A 17466-nucleotide genomic window follows, 5' to 3' on the forward strand; every position below is an offset into this window, starting at 1 on the left:
CACTTGATTTTTCTTCATTAATAACAGTATAAGTATTTATTTAAATATATTTAATTGAATTAAAAGTATAATCTCTGTTAATTATGAAAATTGGATATATGACCATTTTTTAATGACTTTTTTTAATTAACAGCTCTTGTGTTTTTATTTATAGGTTTTTAATTAAAGTGACAAGATCAGTTGTTATTAGTTTGGGGTTTTCTGCTTCAAATAAAGATGTAAAAATACGACTTAATATAACTGGGTGTTATGGCAAAAAAATAATTGAACTTAATGGTGTTGGTGAATTGATAATACCAGTGATAGTGCTTCATTTTCATGATGCAGGTTGTTGGCTGTAATAATGCGGTAATTAACTAAAAAATGTATGGTAGTGATAATCTAAGTTTTCTACAGAACTTCAACAAGCTGGTGAAGGTCTAGAAAGATTTTATTATTTTTGTGGTGAAGTGGAAGTTATGTTCAACTCTTGGCCTCTCAAGCCGAAAGAAGCCCAAATTTTAGAAGAAAGTATCAAATGGAAAGAAGAAGAATTAGCTGAAAAAATTATATCTCTTAAAAAAAAAGATTCTGTCGCGAAGAGCCGTAAGTTATGTTACAAAAACAACACATATATTCAGTCCATCAGTAATTTTATAATTATCAGGTTTACATTAAATGTTACTTTAAGACAAAATTAAAAGAAAATTATAATTTATTTTATTATATTGTGACTTTTAAATAATTACAATATCATTATTGATACTAATAAAACAGATTTTTTCCTCCTTATACCCTTCTGTCCCCCGAGAGAAGACTACAATTTCTAATTCAACTAATAATTAAAAATTGTTGCTAAAATTTTATTAACTTTTATAATTAATTAGCTTTCTCACAGACTTGTTTCAGGTCCATGGCAGCTGAGTACTTTTCATGCTGTTTAATCATCTATAATTAAATTTTTCTCGTCTTGCAGGCCAGTCTGTGAAATCTTTACAGAACAAAGATACTCGCTCAAGAAGGAGTTCAACTTCAAAGGATGTTACAAAACCTTCAACAGATGGAGGCCCATGCTGGAAAATCGCTTTGTACGCGGAAAAAGAACATGTAAGAAGTATTATAATGAAATTCACATTTTTAAAGTTGGTTGGTTCAGCATAATATTGATGAATGATTTAAAACAGTTTTTAGTAAGACAATTATAAATAGTCATTTCTTTTAATATGTAATACTATTTTTAGAGTGACTGTGTAAAACTTGTTCTTGATAAACGATACGAAGAGTCTTTTTTTAAAAAGAAAGCTGCTATTTGGGATGTTGAAAATCCAAATCGTACAGAAACTGGCAGAATGCTTAGACAAACCTTTATTAACAGTATAGGTAAAGGTATGTTTTAAGACACTACTTTCTTTTAGTTAAGAAAGAATATTGCATTCATTCATGAAGTTTGTGGATTAATTTCAAATTCTTCTTTAGGTAAAGAAAACCATGAAGAAACAACACAAACAAATGAAGTTGTTAATTCTGATGCAGCTGTTCCTCCGACAAAGGCTTCTAAAGTTTCTCCCCCACTTCCTCAGGATGATAATCCTCAGACAACAAAAAGAAAGAGTAGCAGTTCTTCAAGAAAGGGAAGCTTGAAAACTAGACGGTGAAATTTGATATTCAATTTAAAATCTTATACTTATGTATTTGCCATGACAGATGTTATTAGCTAGGTCATAGTCATCTATTGTAGTGCTTAAAATATTTAGGTTAAAAGATTAGTTTTAAATCTCAACCTAAACCCTAAATTATTTTCAATTAATTAAGGCTTTGGATGAGATAAAAAAGTCAGTGTCATGAGCGGGATTCGAACCCACGACCTTTGGCTAAATACGCCGCTGCTCTACCACTTGAGCTATCGTGACTTCGACCCACTCAGACACTAACTTCCCATCTCAACCCAACCTTTCGAATTTGCCCTCCTTTTTTGCCATTTTTCAAATATGTAATCTATTTGATTCTCGGCGACAAATGAAATGGCTATGGAGAGCTTTAGTGAAGTATACTTCATTTTGCTTATTACATCTATTAGGTTTCGTGGTCCGATTGACCAAATAAATTATTTTCAATTAATTAAGGCTTAATTGAATGAAGTGGATCGAAGTCACAATAGCTCAAGTGGTATAGCAACGGTGTATTTAGCTGAAGGTCGTGGGTTCGAATTCTGCTCGTGACACTGTCTTTTTTATCTCAACCAAAGCCTTAATTGATAAGAATTTATTTGGTCAATCGGACCACAAAACCTAATAGATCTAAACCCTAAAGTTGGTCACAACAATATTGTAAAAAAGCGTATCTTATTTTTGTAAAAGCTCTTTTTTAGTGCAAATTGGGTGTATTTTCTCTGCTTACTTATTAATGATAATATTTTTTTCAGAAAAAGTGGAACTACTTCTCTTAAAAATGAATTAATAGCGACAGACTATTTGAGTTCAGCCAAGCTTCTACCTCCATTAATTGATAAGTTTTCACTTCAATTGCCAGACGAAGTGATTCCAATTGTTGTAAAACTTGAGCCAGTACCTACTGTAAGTAAACATTTTATTAATACTTTACATATATGTAATAGTTAAGTACTTTGTTGGCAGATGGAAGAAAAAATCTTACAAGACTAAGTTTCTTTTTCATTTAGTGAAAAATTTATGACAAAATTAATAAACATAAAATAAGTTATTGCAGTGCTCTTTCGATAAACCAAACTAATTTGTGCATGGGAGTATTCTGATTAATGAAAAATTTAGATTACAGAAGGCATTAATTATTTACTATTGCATTCACAAAATGTTGAACCTATTAGAAAATACATACTGTCAAATTTTCTTTTAAAAAATCAGTTTTTTTTTAATATTTAACATTTTTTCATAGTTTCTTCCTCTTTTTCACACATTTTTAAGCAGTAGGTATATCATACTTAATACAAGACAAATTTAGACTGATCTCACATTTCATTTTTTAGTTGTGAAGGGAGGTGAAGAATTCACTGAACAAAAGATAAAAATTCATGGATAAGCTGGACTCACTTTCCCTCTTCACCCTCACTCACTCACTCTTCCTCATTCACTATCTATTACTTTTTCTGTTTCTGTCCGGATTCGGATTAATGAGAAAGCACTGTATTTGTACAAATATTTTGATTATGTTTGCTTTTATAGACATATTTATTTTAATTCCTTTCCATTTTATATTAATACTGACTGAATGCAACAATTTAAATGTAATGCTTAGGTTGTAAAGAGGACTTCAACCTTTAATGAAACTTATATAATTAAGAAAATGAATAATTTAATAATCACAATGGTCACATTATTAAACAGAACTGATTTTTAGAGAGCTCCATTGCGATTAGGCCCGTTTCGTGAAGAAATACCTACTCCTGTCGAAGAAATCCTAGGGGAACTTGATACAACAAAACGGGACTTTTATAATGAAATGCCAGAGGCCGAATTATCTGAAATATCTTCAGGCATGAATGCAATAACAAATGCTAGTAGTACTCAGACGATGAAACAAGAGGTTTTCGATCAAACTTATGAATTTTCCTATTTCTCACAAAAGGTGATAGGTTATTAATATAATACGAAAACTTATAATAATTTTGGTATTTAATTTTTGTTTGTAGCAAGCTGGTGATGCAGCTATTAATCTGGCCTATGAAGAAAGAGACAAAGTAATTAGAGAACTTATGCAAGAATTAGAGATGATAAAAACAAAGAAAGGCGTAACAGGATTCGGGTCAAAGAAGAGTGAAAGACGACAATCGAAAAAAAGCATTAGACGTCAGTCAAAAAAAAGTATGAGACGCCAATCAAAAAAAAGTATTAGGCGCCAATCAAAAAAAAGTATTAGGCGTCAATCAAAGAAGTGATTACCTATAAAGTAATCTAAAGCTTATATTAAAAATGCTACTGACGAATGAAGGATGAAGATCAACAATTTTTGGACAATTATTGAGCATGATAAAATTGATTTCAAAATACTGTGTGAATTGAAGGATGGATTTCCTGAATAATGAATAGACTTGTTTCCATAGTCTAATTGATGAATTGCAACTTTTTTTCTTACCTCAAAAGTTTATTTCAAATGAATATGTGGAGACATTTGCATGGTCAGGCTGGTAGGTTAAATTTTGTGATATGTACAAATAAAATTTATATACATCAATTTATTTGAAAAGTTTACATTTATATACATTGTTTTTACAATAGAATCACACATCTTGAAGTTCTGCAGCATTAAATAATGTGTGAGCATTAGTTGAAGCTCTGAAGCTTGCAGTAGATGAAAACGTGTTGTCTCTAGAATGACGATATTTCCTTGACAGGCAAAATATCATACAAAGGGTTTGCCTGTATTTATCGCTCATAGCACAGTACAACATAAAATTACAAGCAGCATTGAATAAAGGAAGAAAGTTAAATATACTTCCTAACCCTCTTAAAAAGTTGTCACCCGTGGAATGTTTTGGAGGTGAATACATAAGCTTAACAATTAACGTTATAGCACTTGGGGCTTGACAAACCAAAAACATACAAACAACAGAAGCTAATGCCATAGTTATTTTATTTTCTTGCTTTTCTCTTTGTAATCCCCTTTGAGTCACTACCTAAAACAATAATTAATTTTAAAATTGATTAAAACAGTAAATACAGTATTATTTCAAAAAAGAGGTTGTTGTTTTTTAATAAGACAGTTTTGGTCTTATATATCAGATGGAATATGTGTATTGATATAAATAAACTAAACATTGACTAGGCACTGTGTCAACTGAGAATATTTTTCTCTTCTATTTCTAATAATTTGTATAAAACGTCCTATATAAAAGTTAAGGTTATCTTAAAAAAGTAGGGTTGAATGGGGTACTGCCATTGACAACTTATAGGTATTGCTACATGTTCCATGTTCAGATACGTTGTCAATGGTATGATTCAGCAGGAATATTATTCTAGTTTCAATTGCTATAATCATTTATTTCTCTCTCTTGTAAACATATAACATTTGTAAAATGTAAAACGTGGTTTGACTGGTATTACTCTGTAACCTGTAATCCTCTGTTCTCCCCTAAATTTTGTAGTTCTCTTTAAATACTTATAATATGCTGATTTATGTAACCTCAAATCTGCACATGCATATACATACATGCAAGCTTGTATTGAGCCTATCACTTCTCACAGATCACCAGCTTTTACATTTTTTTACACAGCTTTTAAAGCTTTTTCATTCCTGCTTTTACAATAAATTACTGGCAGGCCTCAAGAATCACCACCCGGGTGTTGACAGTCCATAGTCACTTCTCGGCCTTAACTGCTGCCAAGGTTTCAACAACTAGGCCGTTTCAAGCCCCAATACAATCAGTACCTAAATCCAAACCCATTCACTCAATTAGGGTGATGTAGTATTCAATAATCATCACTCTTCACACCTATTATATAACTAACCTAATTGAGAATCAATGGAGTATTCAATATTCCGCCATTGGCCCTCTCATACATTTACATAAATACATTCACTCTCAACTAGGAACATAAAACTATATAAAATAAATCCCTGTTTAATCCAAAATTCGGAACAGGGGGCCAAATACTCACTGACACGTGAGCACAATTCTCAAATCGGGTGGCATTCCTGCATGCTTCTATTTGAAGCCTAACTATCCATGTGCCAACCTTGCAGTTGAGGATATGAGTCATGTCCTCCGAGGTGTACCTCGACAGTACACTGATACAAGAGAGTTTCTCTACTGATGTTGCCACATCTTTTAATTATGTTTAATTGCATTTTTAGCATGAGATGGTCAGTATGCAGAGGTTGGGACGTCCCGGTCTTAGCCACCTCATCCACTTTTTTTCGTTACCCTCCCTATGTACCCAGCCAACAACCACCGTTTTGCCGAAATGCTCCAGTTCATGGAATCTCTCCAATATAAGCACCACGAGAGGGTTGGCAGAGGACCTGTCATGAACAGGAGTAACTGCTTAATGGGGAAGGTAAGCCTTTGTCTTGAATTAATTGTGGTTATTGACATTATTTTTAATTTTAAAAAGTAGCAGTGGTTAGTTTAAAAAAAGTTATGTTTAGTTTAAGAATCTAAACATTTATGCATGATTTTCTCATTTAGCATGAATTGTTATTAATGGATTTAATTTAAAATCGTGTTTATACTTGAAAGAAAACAAATTGTTGTAACATTTATTTAAGTTCACAAACAAACGTTTCTTACCGTCTTAGGCATCTCCAATTTTGTTTTATTGTTCATGTTAACAACTGATGACCTCTTATTGCTCTTTGATCTAATTGAACCACTGACACCCCTGTAATCCTATTAGAACAAAAATAATACAAAAACCAAAGTAATACTAAAGAGATAGGAATCTTGTTTAATTTGAGGATTTTATAATTATTTGTGCAAGGATACCCACCTCAGTAAGTTTATTTCGATGCTTTTGACTTTGTTGAACAGCAGTGATCAAAAGTGAGTTAAAAATGGTGAGTATTATGAAAGGTATAATCATAAACAGTATACTAGAAGTAGTGTAAAATAATGTTTTGTAAGTTTCATTCTTCCCCAGTTCACTAGTATCTATCCCTTGGGTAGTGTTGGTTCTTTCATCAATTTGGAGCTCTACTGTATATTCAAATGGAGTAGTTATTGTTATCAGTGGCACTAGAATCACTATTACAGTAATCACTTTTCTTGCTCTCGATTCAGTACAAATGATTTTCCCCTTTAAAGGGTAGCATACTGCTATGTAGCGTTCAAGCGTAAAAGACACTGTTAACCATACTGAGATTCCACCTAAAAATGTATGTATGTAAGTAAAATAAATAAAAAATACATTTTCATATTTACCTGTCACATCAGCTAACCAAATGGAAAATCTCCAAATCTGCCAGTAAGTTATACAATCTAGATGTTTCATTCCTCTGTAATGCTCAAGCGATAAAATCATATTAAATACTAAAAAGAGAAGATCTGAACTTGCCAATGCCGTTAAATAGCTATTGGTAGAACTTTTCATTCTTTTTCTTGTTAATACAATTATTGTTATCACATTGCCGATAATGCCTATTATGACAATAACTGGAACAAATACAAATGGAAACCAAAACCTGCATCCGTTCAAAAATGCTAAAGACCAATCCTCTTCTTCTGCTACCATATCAAAAGTACAATAGACCACAATTTATATGAACAAGTATATATTGTTTTCTCCTTTTTTCATTTTGATGTATGCCATATTTACTATAAATTCAATTTCACTAATGATTCGTATATGTTTCTCATACATATAAGCACCATTTTTCTTCTATCACATTCTCTTTATTGATTATAATTATTCACATCCACAGTGGATTCTAGAAAAGTTAAAGATATTGTTTATAAAACGTCTCAATGTGTCACATCATATAGCGGCCAACTACAGCCTTCATTCCTTAATTAGAACACCCTCTATTTATATACAGACCTACAATCATAGAGTTTCCTCTTCACTAAATTTATTCTGACATCTTTAACAAATTAGTTATTACAATTAAAAAAATAAATTATTTATTTACTTACTATCTTAGGTGATTAATGAGATTTTTCACAAAGTGATAGTACACTACCACCGCAGCTAATTTTGTTGCATGACGCTGTTTATTAATAGTTCAAAATATTACATTTATTACTTTCTGATCATCTCAATTATAAAACAACATTGTGATAAAATTATTTTACAGAATGAAACTTTCAAATAAAAAGATTTCCGTTCTTCACACTAAAAGATATTAAATAAATAATAAATAAAATAAATAAAAATGATGAGGTGTGAAAATTATTTAAAACCCCTAAAATCTTTCTATAAGATGTGTGTTATAGTTGAAAAATCACACATCTTCAATGATTAGTATCTTCAAAATATAAATATCTGCATTAAGAAATTTTTTTTTACTTGGATGAAATTTTTTACTAGTTTTAAAATATATACTTCTCAAATTAAAATAATTCCTTTTTATTTTGCACAATCGTGAGCTCCCTAAAGAAATTGAAATTTGTCTTTCATCATCAGTCCTCATTTTGCAAAACGGCTTTAATATTTACTGTTGGAGAACTACGGAGGGCTTTGGCTCTTTCAGAGAAATTTCATTTCAGTATGGGTGGTTGAATGGAGGATTCATTGAACAGAAGAAATTTTCAAAAATTCTTATAGTCTAAGGTGGTCTTGGTCTTTCTTATGAACCCTCACTCACTCTCTCATCAAGAGAGGTAAGAGACCTCAGCCGTTCGTGACCTAAAGCGGCGAGATTTTTTGAAGAAAACAATTTTCATTTCTACTCTCTCCCCATTTCCCCCCCCCACATTATGTTTCACTCTAATTGTTGAATTTTTGCGCAGTTTAGATTACTGGAATGTTTGGAGTACGGAAGTTCAGATTAGGGTGAGAGCATTGTATGCACTTTAAATATAAAATGTAACTATTATGAATTTTACAGGATTGAAATAAATAATAATAATATTCAAATAATATAATACTGAAATTATAAAAAAATATAATAGAAATAACTACTTTAGCTTGAGAAATTTGTATGTTGTTTATATTAAATTAATTGTAAAACATTTTTTATTTTTGTTACTGCAAGGTAATGAAAAACGACGTTTCAAGTGATACCTTCATACTTTGCAGAAAATAGGGAAAATAGTGTGTACAAATGGAAAAATAGTGTATTCATCCGAAACTGTAAAATTAATTATAGTTATTTGGAGGCCGTGGGATGCGGTCTGGTCCACATCTCACGACCTCCAACAAGTAACGGTCACTAAACACCACACATTAATTACAGTAGTAATACAGCTATGTGTATAATTTTTTTTCCAGTGCTATTTTAACTATGAAATTATGTGAACCCTGTGGGTGTCGCTGTTTTTGTAAAAAAAGCCGATATATACCCACAAATTTCAAATCTGCGCTACTGAGACCCTTACATAGATGGGTCACCTTGTTTTAACATTTTTTTTTATTTATTATAAACACTCAAAGATTTAAAAAAACTGGGTATGTATTTTATTGTTTATTTCATACCATATGTATATTATTGTTATATTAATTTACAATATAAGTTCGTTAATTTATGCCAAATGAAACGAGACTAGAAACTCATGAGTTTTAACAAAAATATTTAATTTTGAAAGTTTTAAGTTTGAAATAAAATTCACCAAAACACTGGAATCGGAAAATCATTTAGTGATAGATTAAAATTTAACTAAAATTTTGTTTAGCTCGTTGTTTAACATTTTGCTCTTAAAGCCTTATTTATTTACCTTTTTAAGTATATTTTAGTCATCCATTACGGATTTGCTCTGCCTGATTTTATTTAAAATTTTATGTAAAACACAAAGACGAATCATCATTTGTTTAAAAAAAACTCCTTATTGGAAAACAGAGTGTACACAAATTGCAAAATGATCAGTTTTATATAGAACTTTTTTTGCAGTGCACAATGTCAGAGAAGCTTGATTAATCGATTAACATCATTCAAGTGTGACAATAAAAATCACAATGAAGGAATACTTGATACCTTAAACCTTATATATTTAAAATTATACTCTTACATCACTTGCAATAGTAATAGAGAAAATCATGGTACTCGAGCACTGCAGCAGGTTTCTGGGTGCCCTTTTCCGCTTTCTAGGGGAAATTGTTTTTTTTTTAATTGTATATAGTCTTATGTGTTATGTGCCTATATGTTTTGTCTGAGTGCATGGATTTATTAGCGTGAATGGCGAGGGGTGAGGGTGAAATATAACGTCATCATCGCCCCTTGAATATTGAGAGCGTATGAGTATGTGTTTGGGGTCAATGGCGAAATATTTATAAAAGTACTCCATCGACCGCAATCTAGATTAGTTTAAGATTCAGTGGAGGAATATCAAGTACTTCACCGACCAATCGGAATGCGTGTATTGTATGGGTGTATTTATGTGTATGAATGTATTTATTTGTATGAATGTAGTGTTTGAAAGTGTAAATAGAATATAGACTTAGTTGGGGGATGAAATGACGTAGATGTCGGAAGCCCCAGGCAAAAAAGAAAAAAAATAGAGAAAATCAGAGAAAGATCATTTGTGTCCCACAAGAAGTCTTCTATTGAATGAATGAATGAAAAACTCTTGTATTTACAATACAAATCAAAATTCACTAGAAAGAAGAAAAACATAACAGTAAATAGACAATGGATCGAAAAATCCGTCTGATGTAGTTCGCCAAGCTAAAATAAATAACAATGAAAATTCTATGTGCATTTAAAATAAGAGAAAATATAGAGAAAAAATGTATATGTTACTTCAGTAATAAACCAAAAATTAAATATTTCTGTCAGCTTATACAGATCCCTCCCATAATTGAACACTGCCAAGAAATTTTTTTTTTATTTTCACTATTTTTTATAGTAGATTTTGATCCGTAAATAAATAAATAAATAAATAAATGAAAAACAAATTCTGCTCACCCTTTTCCAGGGAGTAGCCTGTGAGGCCTTGTCGAGTGCAGACATGTTTTGTTGTCCTACAAGTTTGGAATTTTTTACATGAGATCTTTGAAGTTTCGGCATTAAAAAATGTAGTCCGTGGATTTAAGCGTTCATTTTTTTCTGAAGTCTTACATGATATACAGTAATATTGTTAATTTAGTTAATCAGTGTTTTTAAGTTAAATATTGTCCATGTGAATGATACTCTGTATACAAAAGTGAGTCCGATATTCCTTCATCATCCCTCTTGTACCATACATTCCCTATGCAGGAGTGTGTACAAATATACACTTTATAGCTTGGCGTGCATTAGGTTAAAATGTTGACTTAGGTCTAATTTTTAACAATGTTTATCAAATTATGATTTCGTGCAATAATAAGTAATATTAATTCATTTTTCGGACTGGCGGATAATACATGTGATTGTTTAATTAAATTTAATATTGCAATATCGATGAGAAACTGGTAAACATGTTGGAGTGGCCTTAATTTCAAATGAGTCACGTCAAATAATATTTTGTCTCAGGATAAACTTTGACACCGTATAGTAGACTTTGACAATGAATCAGTCTTATCTTTTTCCTTGGGCTGAGAAAAACAGATATCTTTAGTTTGTTTTCAAGTATTCTTATTCATTCTCAATTAATTTTGTCTGATCTTTCATATATGCTCTGTAAATTAAAATTCAATTTTTCATTCACGAGAAGAGTGCTCACCCATAGGCAAAAAGGCACATTCTTATCAACTGAAGTTAAATGAAATCTCTTATGAAACTTCAGTCACCAGGGTTGACAAAACAAGTTTGATCCAGTCAAACTAGTTCCGGCCTTTGGAATCACCGACTTATATAATATATATTGTAGGTTGATAGATTTGACAAAAAATGGTTTGTGTTCTATTGTAGAAGTTGTTTTATTGTTCCATTTTCCTTCCTTCTATTATTCCCTGTTCCAATTTTTAAGGAAATAGGGTTGATTTGTTGTATAAAGTACTGATAGTTTTATGTTGCTAATTGAGAGGGAGTGAATTGGCATAAATGTGTAGAATGAAAGGGCGATGGCGGAATATTGAGTATCCCATTGATCCCCTGTTAAGTTAGTTATCTAATATGTGAAGGGTGATGATTATTGAGTACTACACCACCCTAGTATTGCAACTCTCGCTTATCAAGAGTACGGTTGATAGGTAGCCTTTACTCATAGAAGAAGGGTCATCCTCAACAGCGAGGTTGATACATGGACACTTTTGAATCAAACCACAGTAAATTTCGGCAGAGAAAAGATGTTTCTATCCTAATTAAAGGGTGCAATTATTTTTCTTCACATAGAGAGCATTTAGGAATGCCACACCCAACGTGAGAATTGTGCTTGAGCTTGGCAGGGAGTATTTGGGTCCCTGTTCTGATTTTTGAAGGAAACAGGGTTGTTTTATTGTATATAGTACTGATAGTTTTATGTGCTTAGTTGAAAGTGAATGTATTTATTGGTGTGAATGTGAATGTAAGAGGGCCAACAGCAGAACATTTAGTACCCCATTGATCCTCAATTAGGCTAGTTATGCAATATATGTGAAGGGTGATGATTACTGAATACTACACCACCCTAACTGAGAGAATTGTGTGTAAATAGTGAATGGGTTTGGATTTAGGAATTGATTGCATTAGGGGCTGAAATGACCTAGTTTTAGCCCCTAGAGCCTTTTTAACTGGACGGATAAGACCGAGGTCTGACCCCAGGGTGGGTGATTATGTAATTCTGCCAGTAACTTATTGCAGATTACAAAAGCTGGAGTTGCCGGTGGACTGCGAGAAGTTGAAACCTGAACTAAACTACTGAAAAATGAATAGGGATATTGCCAGTTTTGTAAGGTTTTCCCTTACACTTTCCCTAGCATTTTTATTACAAATTGCATTAAAATTTATTATGTTTTTTACTGAAGGAAAATGTAATTAAGGGATTTTGCAAAATAACAAAATAAAAGGTTTTAATTTTATAATTTTGTTTATTAGACACAATAATATTTTAAACAATTAAACAAATGTGTCTATAATGTCCTCTATTACCTAAAACCTTTGTGCACCTGTTAGGCAGACCATTAATAAGGTCACTAATTTTGTAAGGAATTTCACTCAATGGATGTTGCAACACTGCACTCAGTTGCTGCAGGTCAAGTGGCTGTGGATGGTAATGGAAAAGCCTATGCAACGCATCCTACATGTGCTCAATGTGATGGAGGTCTAGAGACATTGGAGAAGGGGCATGAGGTTCCTGCATACTCGGTCATCCTAAAAAGGACTCTGAGGATCTGTAACGTCCGAACCCCGCCTATTCGGACGTTTTGATTCTCAAGATGAGAGCTGACGCACCTCTGCATACAACAGGATGGTGTTACAGGCAGCTCAGCGCCGAAGGGCCAAGACAACCTTGCTCCCCGCTTGTCCATTCCTAGTGGCCGAGTCTGCATTGAGCATCAGACCGAATGCCGCTCGCAAAGGGCTACCTAAGCTGAAATACATCAGCTCGGTCTCCTGCGCACTCCCTAGATAGAGAAGGCGACTATCTCCCAGAGTATTGGGGCTCCTCTAGCGTCGAAACTTCCGGATCCGCTTCGGCCGCAGTTTCGTTTAAAGTGGAATTTCTAACCACCCCCTAGAGGAGTACCGCCTACAGTAAAGCCTCCTACACGGCTGAACTGGCAACTCTGCCACTAGGTCTGGCATTGTCATCCAGAAATCGAAAATCCCTGTCAATGAGAGCCGTGGTTTGAGGGATTACTCGATAATTTTTTGGACATAATGGACTGCAGTGCATTCGCCTTCTACAATATGGAGTCCAGTTCAACCTCCAGTGTAAATCCCGGCCCAGACCATTACACCGCCTCCTCCAAACTGAATGGAAAATGAACTGGGGCATGTATGCATTTCCTGTTCTAGGTAGACTCTTCAATACCTGCTATCACTGTACAGTCAGAAACACTACTCATCAGTAAACATAGCATTCCAATTGGTGTTCTCTTCTAGGCGCTCAATGCACTACTCCTGAGTTGTTTGATTGTCTCAAAGAGGCATTAGATGTAAGGCCAATTTCCTTTAAACAAATCGTGTGTGTTGATGAAGGCCTTGCCAAAACATCTTGTACTTCATTTAGGATCTGGCAGGCACCTTGGAAAGGGTTCAAAAGCAGAAAAGAAATAATGACAATATTTCTGTCCTCCCTTAGCGTTGTAATGCTCTGAGATAAACTACCAGGCTTCCTATTGGCACTTCCAGTCTCTCAGAATCAGGCTAAAATCCAGGAGGACACACTTTGAGAAACGCCAACTTCCTCTGCGATATCCACTTTCTGGTGACCTTGATGATTCATTCTCACAATAGCATTGCTAACTTCTGGTTCAAGTTATGTCTATTTATTTGCCTTGTTAAAGAGAAGAATAAGAAAAGGATTAAAATGGAAAAAAGACGAGAAAAGGTGTTTGTTTACAAAATGAGTAATCTGTGTTTACTATTCTTAAGTAAATCCGTTATTACAAATGAGGATTGACATTTGTTTGTTTTTGGTTTGTATTTTCTATTTTGTTTTATCCAACTAACAAGAATATAATCGGTTGATTTAATTAAAATTAATAGAATAAGAATAAATTACAAATATCCCTATTGCGCAGTTTATATTCACGCGGTATGTACACGCATGTGCAGATTTAAGTTTCAATTTATAAAATGTGAACAAAAACTGATTTTGAAATTTCGTTGAATCAAAAATGAAAAAAATTAGAAATTTGAATTTTGAAGCGCCCAAGTGCCAAGTCGAAAAGCATCCTGGGACGTGGATTCAGCGCAGAACGCTGCTTCGTCGTCCCGTTCCCGTGATAAAGCGTCCTTGTGCGGTTGGCTTATTTTATTTTATTTTATTTTATGTTTATTCATATGCGTGCGTGTGTGAAAGGGCGCTGGCGTGTGCGTGAATCATGCATTGCGTCATGGAAATGGACATAACGTAGAAACATGTTCAGCTTTCACCTTCGCATTATTTCTATTTTCCTTGTGTAAATCGTAGGGGGGACGATGGTGGGGTGCAGCAGCTACGCGAGAGGGGCCACCTTTCCCTTTGTAGTGATAACGTCAAAATAAGCTGGCTATAAAAGTTCAGCGGACGGGTTCTTTGTTCATTTATTAGCGAAAAGACAACAACGGAGGGGGAGGATATTTTCATCTCGAGTGCTGCTGGTTTATGGGTAAGGTCAAGTTAATTACCTATTTTATTTGTATTTTATTGTTCAAATAATAAATTTCCTTATTATTTCTGTATATTTTCTTACAATTTACGAGCTAAATAGAAACGTTTTCGGTTTAATTAAATCTACTATTTATTGTTGGAATGTGGCTTTTCAATGTCTACTTGCGCAATATGGAATCGAGCGACAGCGTGTTTCCTAAGCAATGGAAACTTTCTAAGTTCAAATTTCTCCACTCATCTGTCATACCACCTTTCTTCTTGTCTGACCTATTTCCATATTTTCTCAATTTTATTACAAACGGGTTTACGTTATTTATCTTTACGTCAAGGTCGAAATAAAGATGTTTTTGACAATGTGTTTCCACTTCTAATTATGATAATCTTTTAATTTGTGACACTTGAGCTAAACAAAGAGTCTTCACTTTAGAAAACATCAACACGATAATTAACTCTTATCTATGGACTATTGCACAACAACTGTTACGTTATTCACTCCTTTATTAAAATCAAGATGAAATTATTTTATTAAATAATATATTCTGGCCTGTTTTGAAGGTCTCATCACTCTCGTGCCGTATGAACGTAGTACTGCACTCTTAGAAATCCGGACTAATTGTTGCGAGGCTCTTCAGATTACTGACAAATTAATTATTAATTTATTTAATTATACTTTTAATATATAATCTCTTATACACTTTTAATCTAAGATGAAAAAGCAAGTGTCAATTTTTTCCTTCGATGCAACACTTATTCTTCCATTCACAAAACCTATTAGAATAAATATATACAGTCAATTTTTCTTTGTAAAATGAGATTTTTAAATTTTCTTTCTTCATTGCTGCCACCACTTTTCTCTTTTTTAAGCAGTAGGTATATTATACTAACATAAGAAAAATGTCTAATGAAATTGCTCTGACAATTCATTTTTAGTAGTGAAAGGGAGGTGAGTTATTCATTGAACAAAATAAATTCCCGAAAATTCGTATAGTCATGTCTTTTGTATGACTCATACGCAAACAATATTCATTCAATCATTCATTGTCACTCCCACTCACTCACTTAGATATTCTCTTACACACTCCCTCATTCACCCTCTATCTAAATTTCACTCACTCACTCATTCTCTCTTCTTTTTCTCTCACACTCATTCACTACCTCTCACTCATTCTTTCTCTTTCTTTTTTTCTTTCAATCACTTACTCATTAAGTTTCTTTCACTCACTTTCTCATTAAGTCTCTATCTATCTTTCCTCACTCATTCTCTCTTCTTTTTCTCTCACACTCCCTCATTCACTACCTCTCTCTCTCACTCTCACTATCTTTTCTTTTTCTCACACACTCCCTCATTCATTACCTCTCACTATATTTTCTTTTATTCTCACACACTCCCTCATGAGCTCTTACTCTCTCTCTCTTTCATTCACTCACTCATTCTCTCTTTTTTTCTGACACACTCTCCCTCATTCACTAACCTCACTCTCATTCAGTACCAATCACTCACTCTCTCACATTCTCTCACTCACACGCTCCCCCCCCCCCTCTCTCTCTCTCTCTCTCTCACTCACTCACTCACTCACTCTCTTCCTCCCTCCCTCCCTCCCTATATTTTCTTTTTCTCACACACTCCCTCATTCACTACTTGTTATTCATTATCTTTCATTCACTCACTCAAGCTTTCTCTCATTCACTACCAATCTCTCTCTCATTCTCATTCACTACCAATCTCTCTCTCATTCTCATTCACTACCAATATCTCTCTCTCTCATTACCAATCACTCACACTCTTTCATTCATTCACTTTATCTATCTTTCATTCGCTCATTCTCTCTTCTTTTTTCTCTGTCCCCTTTCACCCAAATAACGTTCCTTTGTTTCCATTAAAAATATTACTTCTTGAATTTTCCCCCAGTTTGAATTACTTCAATGTTCAAAGTACCGAAGTTCGGATTATATAAAGAGCACTTATACATTTTACCCCATGTACCTTGTAAACAAGCTAAAAATTTATATAAATATTTTCTATACATATATTGTACAATTGTTGTACGTATGCTTACAATAAAAATTGTCCAATTTGGAAATCCACAAGGAAAAAGGAAATCACAAATTATTTTATGGAGAGTATAATAAAGACAAATGAAGCGATAATAATCAATTGAAAAGAAATAAAACTGTAACAATTGTATCATTTACAAGGATTTGATAAACTTTAAACAGAAATCAAAGTCTATTTATGCTTGATTCAATGATGAATTTGATGTATTGACTCAGTTTTAAAAGAAAGAAAACTAACAATTGTATCATTTTAAAGGAGTAGATAAAAAATCTGTTAAGATAGAAATCAAAGTGCATTTAGAGCCACCACACAGTATAGATGTTTGATCAGGCGACAGTTTAATTCTTTACTCATTCAGCATGAAGACTGAGTGTGCACACTCGAGCGATTTTAGGCCAATTTCTGCCTATCTAACCAGTCAGGTTGCCCTTTCCCCTTCAATTCACTCATTTATTAGCAGATTGCTATTTTAAAATGGTGTACTATTGTGCACACTTATCGACTACTTGGTGATTGACATGAAATTAGCTTGTTATTTTCTGTAATGAGATTTGTGAGAATCTAGTTAGATTTAGTAAAATTTTAAATTATAATTTAATTTAGTAAAATGTAATAAAATAATTGTTACTAATTGATTTGAAATCAGTTG

The 17466-nt window shown here is 33.1% G+C and overlaps 2 protein-coding genes across 5 annotated transcripts in view; one reads left to right on the forward strand and one right to left on the reverse strand.

Moving 5' to 3' along the window:
- Window positions 1-17466, forward strand: part of LOC106674107 — a 35215-nt gene that overhangs the window by 16835 nt on the left and 914 nt on the right. For 3 of the 4 annotated variants that reach the window (XM_024230317.1, XM_024230319.1, XM_024230320.1), the window contains 9 exons: window positions 155-327; window positions 397-585; window positions 956-1086; window positions 1221-1365; window positions 1456-1630; window positions 2402-2552; window positions 3352-3579; window positions 3644-4138; window positions 5806-6008. In XM_024230317.1, coding sequence (XP_024086085.1) covers window positions 155-327; window positions 397-585; window positions 956-1086; window positions 1221-1365; window positions 1456-1630; window positions 2402-2552; window positions 3352-3579; window positions 3644-3889 — 1438 coding nt within the window. In that variant the 3' untranslated portion in view covers window positions 3890-4138; window positions 5806-6008. Of the gene's footprint in view, window positions 1-154; window positions 328-396; window positions 586-955; window positions 1087-1220; window positions 1366-1455; window positions 1631-2401; window positions 2553-3351; window positions 3580-3643; window positions 4139-4229; window positions 4316-5805; window positions 6009-17466 lie in introns of those variants that run through there. The other variant, XM_014406619.2, reaches the window with a different exon arrangement.
- Window positions 4230-7716, reverse strand: LOC106674109 (FMRFamide receptor-like). The gene is made up of 4 exons (XM_014406621.2): window positions 6872-7716; window positions 6441-6817; window positions 6242-6340; window positions 4230-4627 (listed from the first exon to the last, which is right to left on the reverse strand). The coding sequence occupies exons 1-4, from the start codon at window positions 7179-7181 to the stop codon at window positions 4232-4234; spliced, it is 1182 nt and encodes a 393-aa protein (XP_014262107.1). The 5' UTR covers window positions 7182-7716; the 3' UTR covers window positions 4230-4231.

Source organism: Cimex lectularius, unplaced genomic scaffold (genome assembly GCF_000648675.2).
Source record: "Cimex lectularius strain Harlan isolate CLEC.00 unplaced genomic scaffold, Clec_2.1 scaffold264, whole genome shotgun sequence".
Lineage (NCBI taxonomy): Eukaryota > Metazoa > Arthropoda > Insecta > Hemiptera > Cimicidae > Cimex > Cimex lectularius.